The 19,857-nt window shown below is 49.6% G+C and overlaps 1 gene segment (V, D, J or C); it reads left to right on the forward strand.

Annotated features, from left to right (window-relative positions):
• The window catches only part of LOC119961620, a gene marked incomplete at its 5' end in the record, with an annotated part of 30,015 nt that extends 11,808 nt beyond the window's left edge, over window positions 1–18,207 (forward strand). Inside the window, 6 exon segments of the C gene segment in view lie at window positions 8,196–8,495; window positions 8,693–9,004; window positions 9,644–9,952; window positions 11,478–11,807; window positions 17,760–17,887; window positions 18,025–18,207. Of these exon segments, the coding sequence occupies window positions 8,196–8,495; window positions 8,693–9,004; window positions 9,644–9,952; window positions 11,478–11,807; window positions 17,760–17,887; window positions 18,025–18,033 (1,388 nt within the window).
• Window positions 18,208–19,857: the final 1,650 nt, after the last annotated feature.

The raw sequence follows: 19,857 nt of genomic DNA on the forward strand, positions 1-19,857 counted from the left end.
TGGATTGGCCATGGTAAATTGCCCGTAGTATCCTAAAAAGTAATGTTAAGGGGGGGTTGTTGGGTTACAGGTATAGGGTGGAGACGTGGGTTTGAGTAGGGTGATCATTGCTCGGCACAACATCGAGGGCCGAAGGGCCTGTTCTGTGCTGAACTGTTCTATGTTCTATTCATCTGAGGAAGGAGCTGTGCTCCGAAAGCTAGTGTTTGAAACAAACCTGTTATACTTTAACCTGGTGTTGTGAGACTTCTCACTGAGCTCATTTATTTTCAAGCACCACCGTCGCCCATACATCCTCCCTCACTCACCAATCCATCCTCACTCATTTTTAATCACACACCCATCCTCATGCTCCACACTCATACGCGCCTACCATTGTTAATGCACGCACATTGACACACCCAGCCACCCTCTTCTCACTCCAGCCCTAAATCACACCCCTGCTCGCTCACCCTCATTCACTTGTCCCCTTGCTCACTAAATGGGCGGGAGTTAGTCTGCAACGAGAGAGGAACAGAGAATTGGAGCGAGAGCGAGTGGTGGCCAAACGTGGGTGCCTGGCAAGGGAGCAGTAAGACTCAGGAGAAAGAGAAGAGAGCTGGAGGAAAGCGTCAGGGTCGGGGGCTGGGAGAATTGTAAAGAGGACGTGGGAAAATATAGAGGGAGAGGAAAAATGACAAAGAGCCATGGAATCGCACAGAGAACCCTGGAAAAAGCAGAGAGCTGGGGAAAACTGCGGGGAGCCAGGGTAAAGGTAGAGAGCTGGGGGAAAGCACAGGGAGCCTGGGAAAGGGCAGAGAGCTGGGGGAAAGCACAGGGAGACTGGGAAAAGGTAGAGAGCTGGGGAAAAGCACAGGGAGCCTGGGAAAAGGTAGAAAATTGGGGACAAGCACAGGAAGCCTGGGAAATGACAGAGAGCTGGGGAAAAGCACAAGGATCCTGGGGAAAGGTAGGGAGCTGGGGGGAAGTGCGGGGAGCCTGGGAAACGTTAGAGAGCTGGGGAAAAGCACAGGTAGCCTGGGAAAAGGTTGAGAGATGGGGAAAAGCACAGGGAGACTGGGAAAAGTTTGAGAGTTTACTAGGATGTTGCCTGGTATGGAGGGAAGGTCTTACGAGGAAAGGTTCAGGGAATTGAGGTTGTTTTCGTTAGAGAGGAGAAGGCTGAGAGGTGACTTAATAGAGACATATAAGATAGTCAGAGGGTTAGATAGGGTGGACAGTGAGAGTCTTTTTCCTCGGATGGTGATGACCAACACGAGGGGACATAGCTTTAAATTGAGGGGTGAGAGATATAGGACAGATGTCAGAGGCAGTTTCTTTACTCAGAGAGTAGTCGGGGTGTGGAACGCCCTGCCTGCAATAGTAGTAGACTCGCCAACTTTAAGGGTATTTAAGTGGTCACTGGATAGACATATGGATGAAAATGGAATAGTGTAGGTCAGATAGGCTTCAGATGGTTTCACAGGTCGGCGCAACATCGAGGGCCGAAGGGCCCGTACTGCGCTGTAGTGTTCTATGTTCTAGTTGGGGAAAAGCACAGGGAGCCTGGGAAAAGTTTGAGAACTGAAGGAAAGCAAAAGAAGTCCGGAAAAGGCAGGAAGCGGGGGTGGGAAATTACAGGGATCCTGGGAAACGTTAGAGAGGTGGGGGAAAGCACAGTGTCTGGGAAAAGGTAGAGAGCTGGGGAAAAGCACAGGAAGACTGGGAAAGGGCAGAGAGTTGGGGGAAAGCACAGGGATCCTGGGAAACGTTAGAGAGCTGGGGGAAAGCACAGTGTCTGGGAAAAGGTAGAGAGCTGGGGAAAACTGCGGGGAGCCAGGGTAAAGGTAGAGAGCTGGGGGAAAGCACAGGGAGCCTGGGAAAGGGCAGAGAGCTGGGGAAAAGCACATGGAGACTGGGAAAAGGCAGAGAGCCGAGGAAAGTGCGGGGGGCCTAGGAAAAGGTAGAGAGCTGGGGAAAAGCACGTGGAGACTGGGAAAAGGCAGAGCGCCGGGGGAAAGCACAGGGAGGCTGGGAAAAGGCAGGAAGCCGGGGGGAAAGCATAGGTAGGCTGGGAAAGGGCAGAGAGCAGGGGGAAAACACCAGGAGCCTGGGAAACGGCAGAGAGCTGGAGAATAGGACAGAGAGCCTGGGAAAAGTTTGAGAGCTGGATGAAAGCAAAAGAATTCCGGAAAAGGCAGGAAGCGGGGCGAAAGCACAGAGCGCCTGGGAAAAGGTAGTGAGCTTGGGGAAAAGCGCTGGGAGCCTGGGAAAAGGTAGTGAACTTGGGAAAAGTGCAGGGAGCCTGGGAAAAGGTAGACAGCTTGGGGAAAGCACAGGGAGCCTGGGAAAAGGTAGAAAATTGGGGAAAAGCACAGGAAGCGTGGGAAAAGGTAGAGAGCTGGGGAAAGGCACAAGGATCCTGGGAAAAGGCAGAGCGTTGGGGGAAAGCACAGGGAGCCTGGGAAAAGGTAGAAAATTGGGGAAAAGCACAGGAAGCGTGGGAAAAGGTAGAGAGCTGGGGAAAGGCACAAGGATCTGGGAAAAGGCAGAGAGCCGGGGGAAAGCACAGGGAGACTGGGAAAAGGTAGAGAAGTGGGGAAAAGTGCAGGGAGCCTGGGAAAAGGTAGCGAGCTTGGGGAAAAGCGCAGGGAGCCTGGGAAAGGTAGAGAAGTGGGGAAAAGTGCAGGGAGCCTGGGAAACGGTAGAGACGGGGAAGGGAGTGGGGGGCAGGAGGGGGAAGCGCAGGGAGCCTGGGAAAGAATAGAGAGTTGGGGGAAAGCACAGGAAGCTTGGGAAAAGGTAGAGAGCTGGGGAAAGGCACAAGGATCCTGGGAAAAGGAAGAGAGTTGGTGGAAAGCACATGGAGCCTGGGAAAAGGCAGAGAGCCGGGGGAAAGCACAGGGAGACTGGGAAAAGGCAGAGAGCCGGGGGAAAGCATAGGGAGACTGGGAAAAGGTAGAGAAGTGGGGAAAAGCACAGGGAGCCTGGGCAAAGGCCGAGAGCTGGGGAAAAGTGCAGGGAGCCTGGGAAAAGGTAGATACGGTGGGGGTAGGGGGGGGGGGGAGCGCAGGGAGCCTGGGAAAGAATAGAGACTTGGGGGAAAACACAGGAAGCTTGGGAAAATGTAGAGAGCTGGGTGGAAGCACCGGGAGCCTGGGAAAAGGTAGAGAGCTGGGGGAAATCACCGGGAGCCTGGGAAAAGGTAGAGAGCTGGGGAATAGGACAGAGAGCCTGGGAAAAGTTCGAGACCTGGGGAATAGGACAGGGAGCCTGGGAAAAGTTTGAGAGTTGGAAGAAAGCAAAAGATGTCCGGAAAAGGCAGGAAGCGGGGCGGCAGCACAGGGAGCTTGGGAAAAGGTAGAGGGGGTGGGGGGGGGGGGGGGGGGGAGCGCAGGGAGCCTGGGAAAGAATAGAGAGATGGGGGAAAGCACAGGAAGCTTGGGAAAAGGTAGAGAGCTGGGGAAAAGTGCGGGGAGCCTGGGAAAAGGTAGAGAGCTGGGGAAAAGCACATGGATCCTGGGAAAAGGTAGTGAGCTGGGGGAAATCACAGGGAGACTGGGAAAAGGTAGAGAGCTGGGGAAAAGCACAGGGAGCCTGGGAAAAGGTAGAGAGTTGGGGAAAAGCGCAGGGAGACTGGGAAAAGGCAGAAAGCCGGGGGAAAGCATAGGGAGACTGGGAAAAGGCAGAGAGTTGGGGAAAAGCGTAGGGAGACTGGAAAAGGTAGAGAAGTGGTGAAAAGTACAGGAAGCCTGGGAAAAGGTAGAGACGGGGGGGGGGGGGAGCGCAGGGAGCCTGGGAAAGAATAGAGAGCTGGGGAAAAGTGCAGGGAGCCTGGGAAACGGTAGAGACGGGGAAGGGGGTGGGGGGCGGGAGGGGAAAGCACAGGGAGCCTGGGAAAGAATAGAGAGCTGGGGGAAAGCACAGGAAGCTTGGGAAAAGGTAGGGAGCTGGGGAAAGGCACAAGGATCCTGGGAAAAGGAAGAGAGTTGGGGGAAAGCACAGGGAGCCTGGGAAAAGGCAGAGAGCCGGGGGAAAGCACAGGGAGACTGGGAAAAGGCAGAGAACCGGGGGAAAGCATAGGGAGACTGGAAAAGGTAGAGAAGTGGGGAAAAGCACAGGGAGCCTGGGAAAAGGTAGAGAGCTGTGGAATAGGACAGAGAGCCTGGGAAACGTTCGAGAGCTGGGGAATAGGACAGGCAGCCTGGGAAAAGTTTGAGAGCTGGAAGAAAGCAAAAGATGTCCGGAAAAGGAAGGAAGCGGGGCGGCAGCACAGGGAGCCTGGGAAAAGGAAGAGGGGGGGGGGGGGAGCGCAGGGAGCCTAGGAAAGAATAGAGAGATGGGGGAAAGCACAGGAAGCTTGGAAAAAGGTAGAGAGCTGGGGGAAAGCACATGGATCCTGGGAAAAGGTAGTGAGCTGGGGGAAATCACAGGGAGACTGGGAAAAGGTAGAGAGCTGGGGGAAAGCACAGGGAGCCTGGGAAAAGGTAGAGAGGTGGGGAAAAGCACAGGGAGACTGGGAAAAGGCAGAGAGCCGGGGGAAAGCATACGGAGACTGGGAAAAGGCAGAGAGTTGGGGTAAAGCGCAGGGAGGCTGGGAAAAGGTAGAGAAGTGGTGAAAAGTGCAGGAAGCCTGGGAAAAGGTAGAGACGGGCGTGGGGGGGGGGGGGGGGGGGAAGCGCAGGGAGCCTGGGAAAGAATAGAGAGCTGGGGAAAAGCACAGGGAGCCTGGGAAAAGGTAGTGAGCTGGGGGAAATCACAGGGAGCCTGGGAAAAGGTAGTGAGCTGGGGGAAATCACAGGGAGACTGGGAAAAGGTGGAGAGCTGGGGGAAATCACAGGGAGACTGGGAAAAGTTTGAGAGGTGGAAGAATGCAAAAGATGTCCGGGAAAGGCAGGAAGCGGGGCGGCAGCACAGGGAGCCTGGGAAAAGGTAGAGAGGGGGGGGGGGGGGGCGCAGGGAGCCTGGGAAAGAATAGAGAGATGGGGGAAAGCACAGGAAGCTTGGGAAAAGGTAGAGAGCTGGGGGAAAGCACATGGATCCTGGGAAAAGGTAGTGAGCTGGGGGAAATCACAGGGAGACTGGGAAAAGGTAGAGAGCTGGGGAAAAGCACAGGGAGATTGGGAAAAGGTAGAGAGTTGGGGAAAAGCGCAGGGAGACTGGGAAAAGGCAGAGAGCCGGGGAAAGCATACGGAGACTGGGAAAAGGCAGAGAGTTGGGGTAAAGCGCAGGGAGACTGGGAAAAGGTAAAGAAGTGGTGAAAAGTGCAGGAAGCCTGGGAAAAGGTAGAGACGGGCGGGGGGGGGGGGGGGGGGGGGGGGGGAGCGCAGGGAGCCTGGGAAAGAATAGAGAGCTGGGGAAAAGCACAGGGAGCCTGGGAAAAGGTAGTGAGCTGGGGGAAATCACAGGGAGACTGGGAAAAGGTGGAGAGCTGGGGGAAATCACAGGGAGACTGGGAAAAGTTTGAGAGGTGGAAGAATGCAAAAGATGTCCGGAAAAGGCAGGAAGCGGGGCGGCAGCACAGGGAGCCTGGGAAAAGGCAGAGAGGGGGGGGGAGCGCAGGGAGCCTGGGAAAGAATAGAGAGTTGGGGGAAAGCACAGGAAGCTTGGGAAAAGGTAGGAGCTGGGGAAAGGCACAAGGATCCTGGGAAAAGGTAGTGAGCTGGGGGAAATCACAGGAAGCTTGGGAAAAGGTAGAGAGCTGGGGGAAAGCACATGGATCCTGGGAAAAGGTAGTGAGCTGGGGGAAATCACAGGGAGACTGGGAAAAGGTAGAGAGCTGGGGAAAAGCACAGGGAGCCTGGGAAAAGGCAGAGAGCCGGGGGAAAGCATAGGGAGACTGGGAAAAGGCAGAGAGTTGGGGAAAAGTGAAGGGAGACTGGGAAAAGGTAGAGAAGTGGTGAGAAATGCAGGAAGCCTGGAAAAGGTAGAGACGGGGGGGAGGGGGGAGCGCAGGGAGCCTGGGAAAGAATAGAGAGCTGGGGAAAAGCACAGGGAGCCTGGGAAAAGGTAGTGAGCTGGGGGAAATCACAGGGAGCCTGGGAAACGGTAGTGAGCTGGGGGAAATCACAGGGAGACTGGGAAAAGGTGGAGAGCTGGGGGAAATCACAGGGAGACTGGGAAAAGTTGGAGAGCTGGGGGAAATCACAGGGAGACTGGGGAAAGGTGGAGAGCTAGGGGAAAGCACAGGGAGACTGGGAAAAGGTGGAGAGCTGGGGGAAAGCACAGGGAGACTGGGGAAAGGTGGAGAGCTAGGGGAAAGCACAGGGAGACTGGGAAAAGTTGGAGAGCTGGGGGAAATCACAGGGAGACTGGGGAAAGGTGGAGAGCTAGGGGAAAGCACAGGGAGACTGGGAAAAGGTGGAGAGCTGGGGGAAAGCACAGGGAGCCTGGGAAAACGTGGAGAGCTGGGGGAAAGCACAGGGAGCCTTGGAACGTTAGAGAGCTGGGAGAAAGTGCAGGGAGCCTGAGACAAGGCAGAGAGCTGGGGCAAATCACAGGGAGGCTGGGAAAAGTTTGAGAGCTGGAGGAAAGCAAAAGGAGTCCGGAAAAGGCAGGAAGCGGGGCGAAAGCTCAGACCTGAAGAGAAGTGCCGGGAGTCTGGGAAAATGTAGAGAGCTGGGGGGAAGCACAGGGAGACTGGGAAAAAGTAGAGAACTGTGGAATAGCTCAACGAACCTGGGAAAAGGCAGAGAGCTGGGGGAAATTGCGGGGAGTATTAGAAACGGTCGAGATCTGGGGGACGCACAGCAAACCTGGGAAAAGGTAGAGAGCTGGGGAAAGCACAGGGAGCCTGGGAAAAGGTAGAGAGTTGGGGAAAGCACAGGGAGCCTGGGAAAAGGTAGAGAGCTGGGGAAAGCGCAGGGAGCCTGGGAAAAGGTAGAGAGTTGGGGAAAGCACAGGGAGCCTGGGAAAAGGTAGAGAGCTGGGGAAAAGTGTGGGGAGCCTGGGAAAAGGCAGAGAGCTGGGGGGAAGTACAGGGAGCCTGGGAAAAGGTAGAGAGTTGGGGAAAGCACAGGGAGCCTCGGAATAGGTAGAGAGCTGGGGAAAAGTGTGGGGAGCCTGGGAAAAGGCAGAGAGCGGGGGGGGGGGGGGGGGGAAGTACAAGGAGCCTGGGAAAAGGTAGAGAGCTGGGGAAATCACAGGGAGCCTCGGAAACGGCAGCGAGCTGGGTAAGGGAGGTGGGGGTCGGGGGGGGGGGGGTCGGGAACACATGGAGCCTGGGAAATGGTATAAAGCTGGGTTAAAGTATAGGGAGCCTGGGAAAGACGAGAGCTGAGTAGTGAGCAGGTGAGATGACCAGAGAGCTGAGCGCAGACCGGGGAGAGAAGCTGCAGGAACAAGGGGAAAAGTGATCATTGCTGGGGCAAAAGCCAATAATCAGGGGGCAAAGTGCCATGTTCTGGGGAAAAGCACAAAGAACAAGTGGAAAGTTCCAGAAGCTGAGGCAAAGAGCAAACAACCTGGAAAGGTGCAGCTGGGCAAATTATAGAAGTGGAGGAAAGATCAGAGAGCTGGGAAAAGGACAGGAAGCTGATTATCGCGGATACATGGAATGCGGAGATCATCCCACAATCTGCTCCGCCATAATCATATTGAATGGTGCAGGAGACCTGAGGGACCGAATGGCCGCATCCCGCTTTTAATGTCCAGGGTCCTGTAATTGGAGAATTTTGGAGTTACTTGCACATGTGCTCAAATGTAGAATGTTATCGTCATTATGTAAGTACCTGGAAGATTTTTCTGAAGCAAAGTCACGACTCCTTGTTTTGGGGAGTGGGGGTAGTGAGGTGGAGAGAGGGGGGGACATCAGTCAGTTTGAACACAAGCAATTTCCAAAATAGCAATGACAGAAATGGAGAGACAACTTCTTTATCACAAAGTGCAGTTGTTGGAAAAAAACATTGGTGGCATAAATAATTGGGAAAACCCTCCGCTCTGCTCATTGAAAGTAATGAATGGTACGTTTTCAGATGACATCAAAATGCTACATTTCTGCAAGGTGTTAGAAATGGAGAAAGAGGTGTGAGTTTCTACAGAAGGAATAAACAAATGGTGATTCTCAAATGTTAGAAGTAACAGAAGCTCAAGTATTGATGCAGTTTTAATGCGAACATGTGAGGATAAATTTGTAACTGTATCCAAATTCTAAGTTGTATGATATCTTAATGACAAGTCCCAGAGTCTAACTTGTTCAATTGGCCATTCTCTCCCAGCGACACCGACTCCGCCCACTCTCTACAGCCTGGTCTCCTCCTGTCAGCAACACAACACTGACGGCTCTGTGACCTTCGGCTGTTTGGCGATGGACTACTCCCCAGAAATCACCAGCCTTACCTGGAAGAAAGATGGGCAGCTGATCACCACTGGAGTTAAGAAATACCCGTCAGTGAGAAACAAGAAGGGAACCTACACTCTGAGCAGCCAGTTAATCATCACCGAGTCAGAGGGGGCATGCAGCAAAATCAGCTGTGAGGTTCGACACAGCGGCTCAGACAAGAGCATTGGAATGACATGTAAGTGCTGTGGAAACTGTGAGAAACAGATGCTTTGATTACTTTATTTAAATCTTTGGTCATAACACATTGATGGTTCTCTGCACAGTTCTGATTCCTGAGAGAAATAGTGACCACCGAGAAACTGAAAATATAATTAGTCATTTTATTCCTTACAACATCTTCTTCAAGAAATGTCTAACTTGTGTTTCTTGAAGGTCCTCTACCTGACATCCATCCAAATGTTCTCCTCACCGTGAGTTCCAATGAAGAAATCACAAGACAGAAATTTGCCACCATGGTCTGTTCAATCAACGATTTCAGTCCAAATTCAATCACGGTGACGTGGCTGAAGAATGGACAAGCCATGGGTTCAGGAATTGTCACCTCTCCCGCCTGTGAAGTGAACGGGAACTTCTCGGCGAGCAGTCGGCTGACAGTCTCTGCTGGGGAATGGTTCAGCAAAGCGGTCTATACCTGCCAGGTCACTCATCAAGAGGTCATCCAAAGTCTCAACATCACCGCATCTGGTAAGAGACACAAACAGAGGAAACAGTAAATCATCCTGCACTCTGATGTCAATCCAAATCAGGAATGTACTGAAGTTAGTGCAAAGCGCAGAATAACTTCTAATTTACTGCCATGTAGTTTGTGTTTCATTCTGATGGAAGAGCTGCATTTGGATTGATCACCATTCAGGATTTGATCAGTATAGAAATAAATGTTTCCCTCTCACCTGAAGTAATTTAGGGAGTGAGGTGGATTTGATATCAGCTTTATCCTGAGACAGCTGATTAAATTGCTGAGGCAATGGCTGTCTGGAACCCTTTACTGAAACCAGCTCGGGACGAAGATTTTGGAAAGTTCATTCAAGATATTTATCAAGCAGCCTTCCATATTAGGGTTCTGAGATCAGGACTGGAATATTTGTATTGGGAATGCTGTAATACTGATTCATTAGAATGGTTTCGAGGCTGACTGTATTTCACAATGAGAATAGTTTTCACAAACCAAACTGGTTATCCATTGTGTATAGAAGATTTAAAGGCGATCATTAGAGGTTGTTATTTCGAAGTTGATTTATTCCCATTGAGTGAGTGAACGCTGAATCCTGCTGTCCTGATTCTGAAGATGAAACTTGGGTTGATTTCCACTTTTTTCATTCACAGATCCTTCCGTTTGCACTGATGCCTCAGTAACAATACTGCCACCACCAATAGAACAGGTCTTACTGGAGGCGACTGTAACCTTAACCTGCGTCATTTCGAATGCTCCTTATGGAGTCAACGTGTCCTGGAGTGAAGCGAAGAAGCCGCTGAAATCAGAGATTGCCGACCAGCCTGGGGCAGATACTGAGAGCGTGGTCAGCAAATTAAACATCTCGACACAAGCCTGGCTGAGTGGGGCTGTGTTTGACTGTGTGGCGAGCCATCAGGACCTGCCAACTCCTTTAAGAATTTCAACTCACAAAAAAATAGGTGAGCGGTGAGACTGAAGCAATAAGTGAGTCATTGTGTCTATTTCTAGTGTCAGTGCAGCGGTCAGTATTTAGCATTCAGTGTATTTATGGTCCATTCTGATTGGCAATTCCACTAACTGAATACTCTGGGCATTTAGAGTTTAAGGGGGAAATTGATATGCAGATGAATGAACAATGAATTAAACCCAGTGATATTGGGTTTAGATGAAGCGAGACCATAGACCACAAGACTTATGAGCAGATGTAGGCCATTGGGCCCATCAACACCGGTCCAGCCTTCAGTAAGGTCATGACTGATCTGATGTGATAATCTTCAACTCCTCTTTCCCGCCTTATCACCATATCTCTTGATGCTTTTACTGATTTAAAATATGTGTCCCTCAACCTTGAATATACTGACCGACCCAGAATCTGAGGTCGTCATCATTCTTCTAAACTCCAATAAGTACAGCCCAGCCTACTTAACCTCTCCCCGTAAGAAAATCCCTCCATACTCGGGATCAACCTCGTGATCGTTCTCTGGACTGCCTTCACAACCAATCTGTCTTCCTTAGATAAGGGCACCAAAACTATTCAAAGTATATCAGGTGTTGTCTAACTAATTCCCCAGTTTTAGCTAGGCTTCCCCATTGTTATATTCTACTCCCTTTAAAATAAAGATCAGCATTCAATTTGCCTCCATATTACCTGCAGAACTTACTTTTTGTGGTTTCTGCACGAGGGCCCCCAATTCCCCCGTTACTTCAGCTTTCTTCAGTCTTTCTCTATATAAATAATAACTCTTTATGTTCTTCCTTCTACCAAAGTGTCTAACCTCACATTCTCTGTCCCTCTGTGGATTTCCTGTAATCCTCACCACTTGCCTTTTTACCTATTTTTTGTCATCTGCAAACATGGGAATAGTACATTCATTTATCAATCACCGTTTTGAAATTCATGTATATTACATCTATTGCCCCACCCCCTCCCCCTCCCTCTCTCGCCTTCTCGTCATCACCTCAAATAAGGGCACTAAATTTGTCAGGCATGATTTACCCTTCCCGAAGCCGTGCTGACTCTGTTTGATTATATTGAGTATTTCTAAATGCTCAGCTATTGGATCTGTTATAATGGACTCGAACCGTTTTCCACTGACAGATGTTAAGGTCCCTGGCCGATAGTTACCTGTGTTTGACTCCCTCTCCTTTTGAATAAGGATGTTACATTGGCAGTTGTCCAATCTTCTTGGGGTAAGGTGGGAGGAGCCTGGTGTGGAGTTTATACACCAGCACAGAACAGTTGGGCCGAATGGCCTGTATCCCTGCTGTTCACTTTCTGAAACTTTCGAATCCATAATCCGTAAATTCTCAGGGAAAAGGATTGTGTCCACCTCTGCTCCGAGCTGGGAAACCGGACAGATCCCAAAGTGGAAAATGGAAACCTTTAAAATCCAACACAAAACACATTTCTCTCACATCTAACCCGCGGTTCCATTATCACCGGAATTCCCCATTTTATTGACATTTATTGTACATTTTCTGCAGATCCCAATCCGCGGGAACCGTCCGTCTCTGTCCTCCTGCCCTCGGCTGAAGACGTCTCCGCTCAGAGATTCATCTCCCTCAGCTGCTTAGTGAGAGGTTTCTCCCCCCGAGAGATCTTCGTCAAGTGGACCGTCAATGACAAGCCAGTGAATCCCGGCAACTACAAGAACACCGAGGTGATGGCGGAGAACGGCAATAGCTCCTTCTTCATGTACAGCCTGTTATCCATTGCAGCGGAGGAGTGGGCCAGCGGCGCTTCTTACTCCTGTGTGGTGGGACATGAAGCCATCCCCTTGAAGATCATCAACAGAACGGTTGATAAATCCAGCGGTAAACCCAGTTTTGTGAACATTTCCCTCGCTCTGATGGACACCGTTAATTCATGTCAATGAGAATCTATGCATTTCGAACTAAAATAAAAATAATAAAGTGTTTTTCCTCCAATTGTGATTTAAATACACAGCCGCTTAATTAATGGTGCTTCCACTTTGCTGATATTAGATCTGTTCAATGAGACCCGGATTTCTACAGGTCTCAGTCCCAAGTCTGATACAACCAGTGCTCCCAGCTCAGATACACCCTGGGTTAGAGACAGAGTAAAACTCATTCATTCCAGGATTCAGCAAAATATCTTCATTGACTTTCCTCCCGCTGAGGAGAAATCGGACAATTCCCCATTTCAGACAAACAAACCCATCACATTTAGATCTCGGTGTTCCTGCTTCTCTCATTGTCCATCCCTTTAAAATTAATGTCAGCTTTAAGGTGCTGCATCACACCCACTGGCAACTGAATTGAGGGTCACACAGAAACATCGACCAACAATCACCCGTGAGGGGAAAGTGAAATTGTTAATCCACTGTACCCACACTTCCCCAACAGAGAGAGGGGGAGGGGCTTTAGTTAATCCACTGTACCACCACTTCCCCAGCAGAGAGAGGGGGAGGGGCTTTAGTTAATCCACTGTACCCCCTGCTGCCCCAACAGAGAGAGGGGGAGGGACATTAGTTAATCCACTGTACCCGCACTTCCTCAACAGAGAGGGGGAGGGGCATTAGTTAATCCACTGTACCCCCACTTCCCCAACAGAGAGAGGGGGAGGGGCATTAGTTAATCCACTGTCACCCACTTCCCCAACAAAGAGGGGAAGGGGCATTAGTTAATCCACGGTACCCCCACTTCCTCAACAGAGAGGGGGAGGGGCATTAGTTAATCCACTGTACCCCCACTTCCCCAACAAAGAGGGGAAGGGGCATTAGTTAATCCACTGTACCCCCACTTCCCCAATAGAGAGGGGGGGAATTAGTTAATCCACTGTATCCGCACATCCCCAATAGGGGGAGGGACATTAGTTAATCCACTGTACCCCCTGCTGCCCCAACAGAGAGAGGGGGAGGGGCATTAGTTAATCCACTGTACCCGCACTTCCTCAACAGAGAGGGGGAGGGGCATTAGTTAATCCACTGTACCCCCACTTCCCCAACAGAGAGAGGGGGAGGGGCATTAGTTAATCCAGTGTACCCCCACTTCCCCAACAAAGAGCAAAGGGGCATTAGTTAATCCACGGTACCCCCACTTCCTCAACAGAGAGGGGGAGGGGCATTAGTTAATCCACTGTACCCCCACTTCCCCAACAGAGAGAGGGGGAGGGGCATTAGTTAATCCAGTGTACCCCCACTTCCCCAACAAAGAGGGGAAGGGGCATTAGTTAATCCACGGTACCTCCACTTCCTCAACAGAGAGGGGGAGGTGCATTAGTTAATCCACTGTACCCCCACTTCCCCAACAAAGAGGGGAAGGGGCATTAGTTAATACACGGTACCCCCACTTCCTCAACAGAGAGGGGGAGGGGCATTAGTTAATCCACTGTACCCCCACTTCCCAACAGAGAGAGGGGGAGTGGCATTAGTTAATCCACTGTACCCCCACTTCCCCAATAGAGAGAGGGGGAGGGGCATTAGTTAATCCACTGTACCCCCACTTCCCCAACAGAGAGAGGGGGAGGGGCATTAGTTAATCCAGTGTACCCCCACTTCCCCAACAAAGAGGGGAAGGGGCATTAGTTAATCCACGGTACCCCCACTTCCTCAACAGAGAGGGGGAGGGGCATTAGTTAATCCACTGTACCCCCCACTTCCCCAACAAAGAGGGGAAGGGGCATTAGTTAATACACGGTACCCCCACTTCCTCAACAGAGAGGGGGAGGGGCATTAGTTAATCCACTGTACCCCCACTTCCCAACAGAGAGAGGGGGAGTGGCATTAGTTAATCCACTGTACCCCCACTTCCCCAATAGAGAGAGGGGTGGGTTAGTTAATCCACTGTACCCCCACTTCCCAACAGAGAGAGGGGGAGGGGCTTTAGTTAACCCACTGTACCCCCAGCTCCTCAACAGAGAGATGGGGAAGGTCTTTAGTAAATTCATTATACCCCCACTTCCTCAACAGAGAGAGGGGGAGGAGCTTTAGTTAATCCACTGTACCCCCACTTCCCAACAGAGAGAGGGGGAGTGGCATTAGTTAATCCACTGTACCCCCACTTCCCCAATAGAGAGAGGGGGAGGGGCATTAGTTAATCCACTGTGCCCCCACTTCCCCAACAGAGAGACGGGGAGGGGCTTTAGTTAATCCACTGTACCTCCACTTCCCCAACAGGGAGAGGGGAGGGGCATTAGTTAATCCACGGTACCTCCACTTCCTCAACAGAGAGGGGGAGGTGCATTAGTTAATCCACTGTACCCCCACTTCCCCAACAAAGAGGGGAAGGGGCATTAGTTAATACACGGTACCCCCACTTCCTCAACAGAGAGGGGGAGGGGCATTAGTTAATCCACTGTACCCCCACTTCCCAACAGAGAGAGGGGGAGTGGCATTAGTTAATCCACTGTACCCCCACTTCCCCAATAGAGAGAGGGGGAGGGGCATTAGTTAATCCACTGTACCCCCACTTCCCCAACAGAGAGAGGGGGAGGGGCATTAGTTAATCCAGTGTACCCCCACTTCCCCAACAAAGAGGGGAAGGGGCATTAGTTAATCCACGGTACCCCCACTTCCTCAACAGAGAGGGGGAGGGGCATTAGTTAATCCACTGTACCCCCCACTTCCCCAACAAAGAGGGGAAGGGGCATTAGTTAATACACGGTACCCCCACTTCCTCAACAGAGAGGGGGAGGGGCATTAGTTAATCCACTGTACCCCCACTTCCCAACAGAGAGAGGGGGAGTGGCATTAGTTAATCCACTGTACCCCCACTTCCCCAATAGAGAGAGGGGAGGGTTAGTTAATCCACTGTACCCCCACTTCCCAACAGAGAGAGGGGGAGGGGCTTTAGTTAACCCACTGTACCCCCAGCTCCTCAACAGAGAGATGGGGAAGGTCTTTAGTAAATTCATTATACCCCCACTTCCTCAACAGAGAGAGGGGGAGGAGCTTTAGTTAATCCACTGTACCCCCACTTCCCAACAGAGAGAGGGGGAGTGGCATTAGTTAATCCACTGTACCCCCACTTCCCCAATAGAGAGAGGGGGAGGGGCATTAGTTAATCCACTGTGCCCCCACTTCCCCAACAGAGAGACGGGGAGGGGCTTTAGTTAATCCACTGTACCTCCACTTCCCCAACAGGGAGAGGGGAGGGGCATTAGTTAATCCACTGTACCCCCACTTCCCCAACAGAGAGAGGGTTGGGGCATTAGTTAATCCACTGTACCCGCACTTCCCCAACAGAGAGAGGGGGAGGGGCATTAGTTAATCCACTTTACCCCCACTTCCCCAATAGGGGGAGGGGCATTAGTTTATCCACTGTACCCCCACTTCCTCAACAGAGAGGGGGAGGGGCTTTAGTTAATCTACTGTACCCCCACTTCCCAACAGAGGGAGGGGGAGGGGCTTTAGTTAATCCACCGTAACCCAATTCCACAACAAAGAGAGCCAAGGGGCAATACTAACCCATTTTACCTCCACTTTCCCGACCAAAAGAGGAGGAAGGTGATGAGTGAACTCTCTGTATCTCCACCTCCAGCAGGGAGAACCCAAAGGCAATTTGCTGAGTTGACCAGAGCGAGGGAGATTATTAATCCAATATCTTCCCAGTCCCCAAGCAGGGAGTTTGGAAGTAAACGGTTCCACAGACTAAGAACTCAGTTACTGACATTACAAGACTGCATGTAGCTTACTGGCTGAAGGCTTTAAAAGGCCATCATGATAAAGATGTTCTTAAAATATCTATTTATGCAACGGAATTTTTTAGCACTCTTGTTCCTCTTATCCGTATGCTGAAACCGATTCACCAGAATCCAAATCCAGGCTGGTGATTGAATTCTCGCTGGGTTTTCACTGTTCTCTCCTGAGGCACCTCCTTGTATTTGTGCATTAGGTCACCTGATGTCAGCTTGCAACTCACAGAAAACACATTTATAAGCAGAAAGTTCAACATATTCTACATCGGTACCAATAATACCCACAACTGGCAAAGCTACAGGCAGCTGATACAAATACACAGACAGATAAACAGACACAGACACTACACATACATGCACACAGACCCACAAACACACACACGCTCACACGTAGACACAAACACAAACATGGACACACACATAGAAACACATGCATAAACATACACCCAGGCACAACGAACCACACATATTGTGACATAAAAACACACGCAAACGTGCGTAAAAATTCACAAACATGCACATAAACACAAACAGGCACACGTGCACATCCACACATAGACACACAAATCCACACACACAGGTGGCTACACAAATGTACACAAAGACACATACAGCCACATGTCCACACAGATACACAAACATATAAAACCAGACAAACAGACTGACAGAAGAATATTAAACACAAATGTAACCAATAACATATACATTAGCAGAATTTCACAATGACAGAAATATTTCCATTTAGAGACAATAATCCACAGTAACACACTTATGGACACATGTAGACACATATTAGCAGACTCGTACACACGCTAACACGAACACATATGAATACACATAGAATCATCAATACACATCAATAGATAGTTATAAACAACCATCATACGAATAAATAGTGCTGCTGCCTCACAGCACCATAAACCCGGGTTCAATTCCAGCCTTGGGTGCTTGTGTGGAGTTCCCACGTTCTCCAGTGTCTGTTCCTGTTTCCTCCGAGTGCTCCGGTTTCCTCCCACAGTCCAAAGATGTGCGGGTTCGGTGGATTGGTCAGGCTATATTACCCCTTAGTGCCCACAACGTTAGGTGGGGATACGATGTTCTGGGGACAGGGCAGGGGCATGCGCCCAGAGTGCTCTTTCGGAGGGTCGGTGCAGTCTCAATGGGCCGAATAGCCTCGTTCGGCACAGTCGGGATTATCCGATGATGATTCTATGATGAAATACACACATCAACAAACACACACACACAAACGCACTTACCCAGACACAAACATTAAGACACTGACATGCATGTTGAACGTATAAAGACACATTAACATTTTTATTACTGGGCAGGGAAGTATAAACTTATATTAACACAGACATTAATATATAAACATAGATTTCAACGCACAAACACACACAATAAACACTCATATATAAACATTGACTTAAGATAAATTTACCCAAAGGCGCTGACACACAGGTACACAGATCAATACTCATTGACACATGAACACACACAATGACACTTATAAAGACATCGGGACACACAAATGAAGAGTAAAGAAAAACGAATTTCGCATCTACACAGACACAAAAGCTAAAGAACAAACACAAACATCAGACAAGGGCGGCACGGTGACGCAATGGTTAGCACTGCTGCCTCAGGATCCCGCTCCTGGGTCTCTGTCCCTGTGGAGTTCCCCGTGACCCGTGGATCTTACCCCGACAACCCAATGATGCGCAGGCTAGGTGGATTGGCCATGCTAACGTGCCCCATAATTGGAAGAAAAAAGTTACAGAGATCGATTTCCGAGTGTCATGAACTCAACAGTAGATATGCAATGAAAATATATTAAAGAATGAATTAGCAGCGGGAGAAAATGATACGGGAATATTAAAAACAAAACGTGTATTAAATTAAATTTAAAATGCTTATTGTCACGAGTAGGCTTCAATGAAGTTACTGTGAAAAGCCCCTAGTCGCCACATTCCGGCACCTGTCCGGGGAGGCTGGTACAGGAATCGAACCGTGCTGCTGGCCTGCTTGGTAAGCCAGCTGAGTGAGCTAAACCAGCCCCTATTAACAAACAATCTGATTATATTTATTCGGCTCTATTCCCGTAGATACCACAGACCACACCTGGACTGAAGACGATGAGGATGATAATGGGAACATCTGGACAACCGCTTCCACATTCATCACCCTGTTCTTCCTGAGCATTTCCTACAGCGCTGCAGTCACTCTGGTGAAGGTGAGAAGATTCAATCCACTCACACTTCAAACTGACAGAGGCCGTTTAAAAACACTAAATGTTTGATTGATTAAAAACTCTAACATCAATGTCCCAGATCATAAACATCTGCTTCATCATTTCTCTCTCTTTTACAGATCAAGTGATCGGTTGACGTTCGGATGCTGTAGATTTTCCTCAGCTGTTTATTATGATCTGTGTGTGACAGAAATACAATATCTCCTCTTGGTGACTCTAACAGTAAAATTTACTCAGTTTATTATTCTGCATCTGTAACTGAGACAATCATGGACAGTATTTCTGCTTTTCAGTTTGAAATGTACGAGATAATTTTGGCTGTTCTGTAATTGTAGCTAGTAATTTCTTTCAATGTCATGTCTCAATAAGTATCTTATCACGTACCTTATTTACAACAGTTGCCTTCCCTTTATGTTGAGCTCCTGTTCTCTCTTGTGCCTGTTACAGTTGTACATACATTTGGCAGCTCAGAGGGCATGTGTTCTGTTCTCAGTGTGACCCTCAATCGATATGTTCCCTTTTGTAAACATCAAAATAAACTTTTGTGTAATATTTTCTCTGAAATTTTAATAAATATTGAATGAAAAATGAAGAAAAAAAGACTAATCTGAACTCCTTTCTCTAAGGTCCATCGGCACTGATCCTTTTCCCCGATTATACAGTTTCCTCCCCTTTCCCAGACAGATATTTCTCACCAGTCCTGTCTGGGATGTGTCTGAACTCAAGGCCCCTCAGTGAAACGGCCACTGCGCCACCATGCGGCCCATCCGGGTTAAGACACCTTCACCTTTGCCTTTTTATGGTAAACTCGAGAGGCAGAATGATTTCACAGCTGAAGAATTCCACAGATTCACTACCCTCTGATGGAAGAAATGTCTCCTCATCTCTGTCCTAAATTTGAACCCCTTCCTCTGAGATTATGCCTCTGGCCCTAGACTCTCCCACAAGAGGAAAGAAGATGATTTTTTAGGCTGTGTAACTGGTTAAATCTTTTCCACAGTCAGTCCACTCAGGTGTGTGTGGGTCTCGGGGCTTTTCCAGTCACACTGATGTTTGAAATCTCTTCCCACAGTCAGAACAGACAAACACATTGACAGTTTGTGATATTTAGATGCTAATGAATTGAGTGACTGTCAGATCTTGATGTTATATTTGCATATGTCTAATGCCTGAAAAAGAAGTTTACAAAAATGATCACCAGAAGAACAGGGTAGAAATTCACAACAGATCATTTTATTTTCTATCCAACCTTCTTTCCTCTCTTGCTTTCCCCAAGCATGTGGTCCAGTCAAAATAAAAGACCAAAATCAGCTAGAAACCACAACAAAAGTGTGACTGCCTGTGCGGAGTCTGCCCGTTCCCACCGTGTCTGCGTGGGTTTCCTCCGGGTGCTCCGGTTTCCTCCCAAAGTCCAAAGATGTGCAGGTCAGGTGTGGCCATGCTAAATTGCCCTTATGTTAGATGGGGTTGCTAGGTTACAGGGATGGGGTGGAGGTGTGGTCTTAAGTAGGGTGCTCTTTCCAAGAGCCGGTGCAGACTTGATGGGCCGAATGGCCTCCTTCTGCACTATAAATTCTATAATTGTATCTCTATGTATTGAACAATCCAGGGAGGTAGGAGAGAGGCAGGGAAATGAGAGCCGGAAGGAAGGCGCGGGTTACATTAACGAACATGGTATCTCCAGGAGTAGGGAACGAGGAGAATAAAGACAAAAGACAGGAGCAATGGCAGAAGCAGAGGTGAGCGCAAGACGGCAGCGAGATCCGTTCGGGAGAAGCAAGCGACAACACCAACACCAAACCCATTCGAGTATTGCCCACTGTAATTGTTTCTCCGGCACCCGAATGTATATTTACCTCCCCAATCTCCCCCCCCTCCCCCCCCACCCCGGCCCGCCCGCAAACAGTCGCTTACTTATGTGTTGTAAATAATTTTGCCAGGTGTACCGAGTT

This window comes from Scyliorhinus canicula, unplaced genomic scaffold, assembly GCF_902713615.1.
Source record: "Scyliorhinus canicula unplaced genomic scaffold, sScyCan1.1, whole genome shotgun sequence".
Taxonomy (NCBI): Eukaryota; Metazoa; Chordata; class Chondrichthyes; order Carcharhiniformes; family Scyliorhinidae; genus Scyliorhinus; species Scyliorhinus canicula.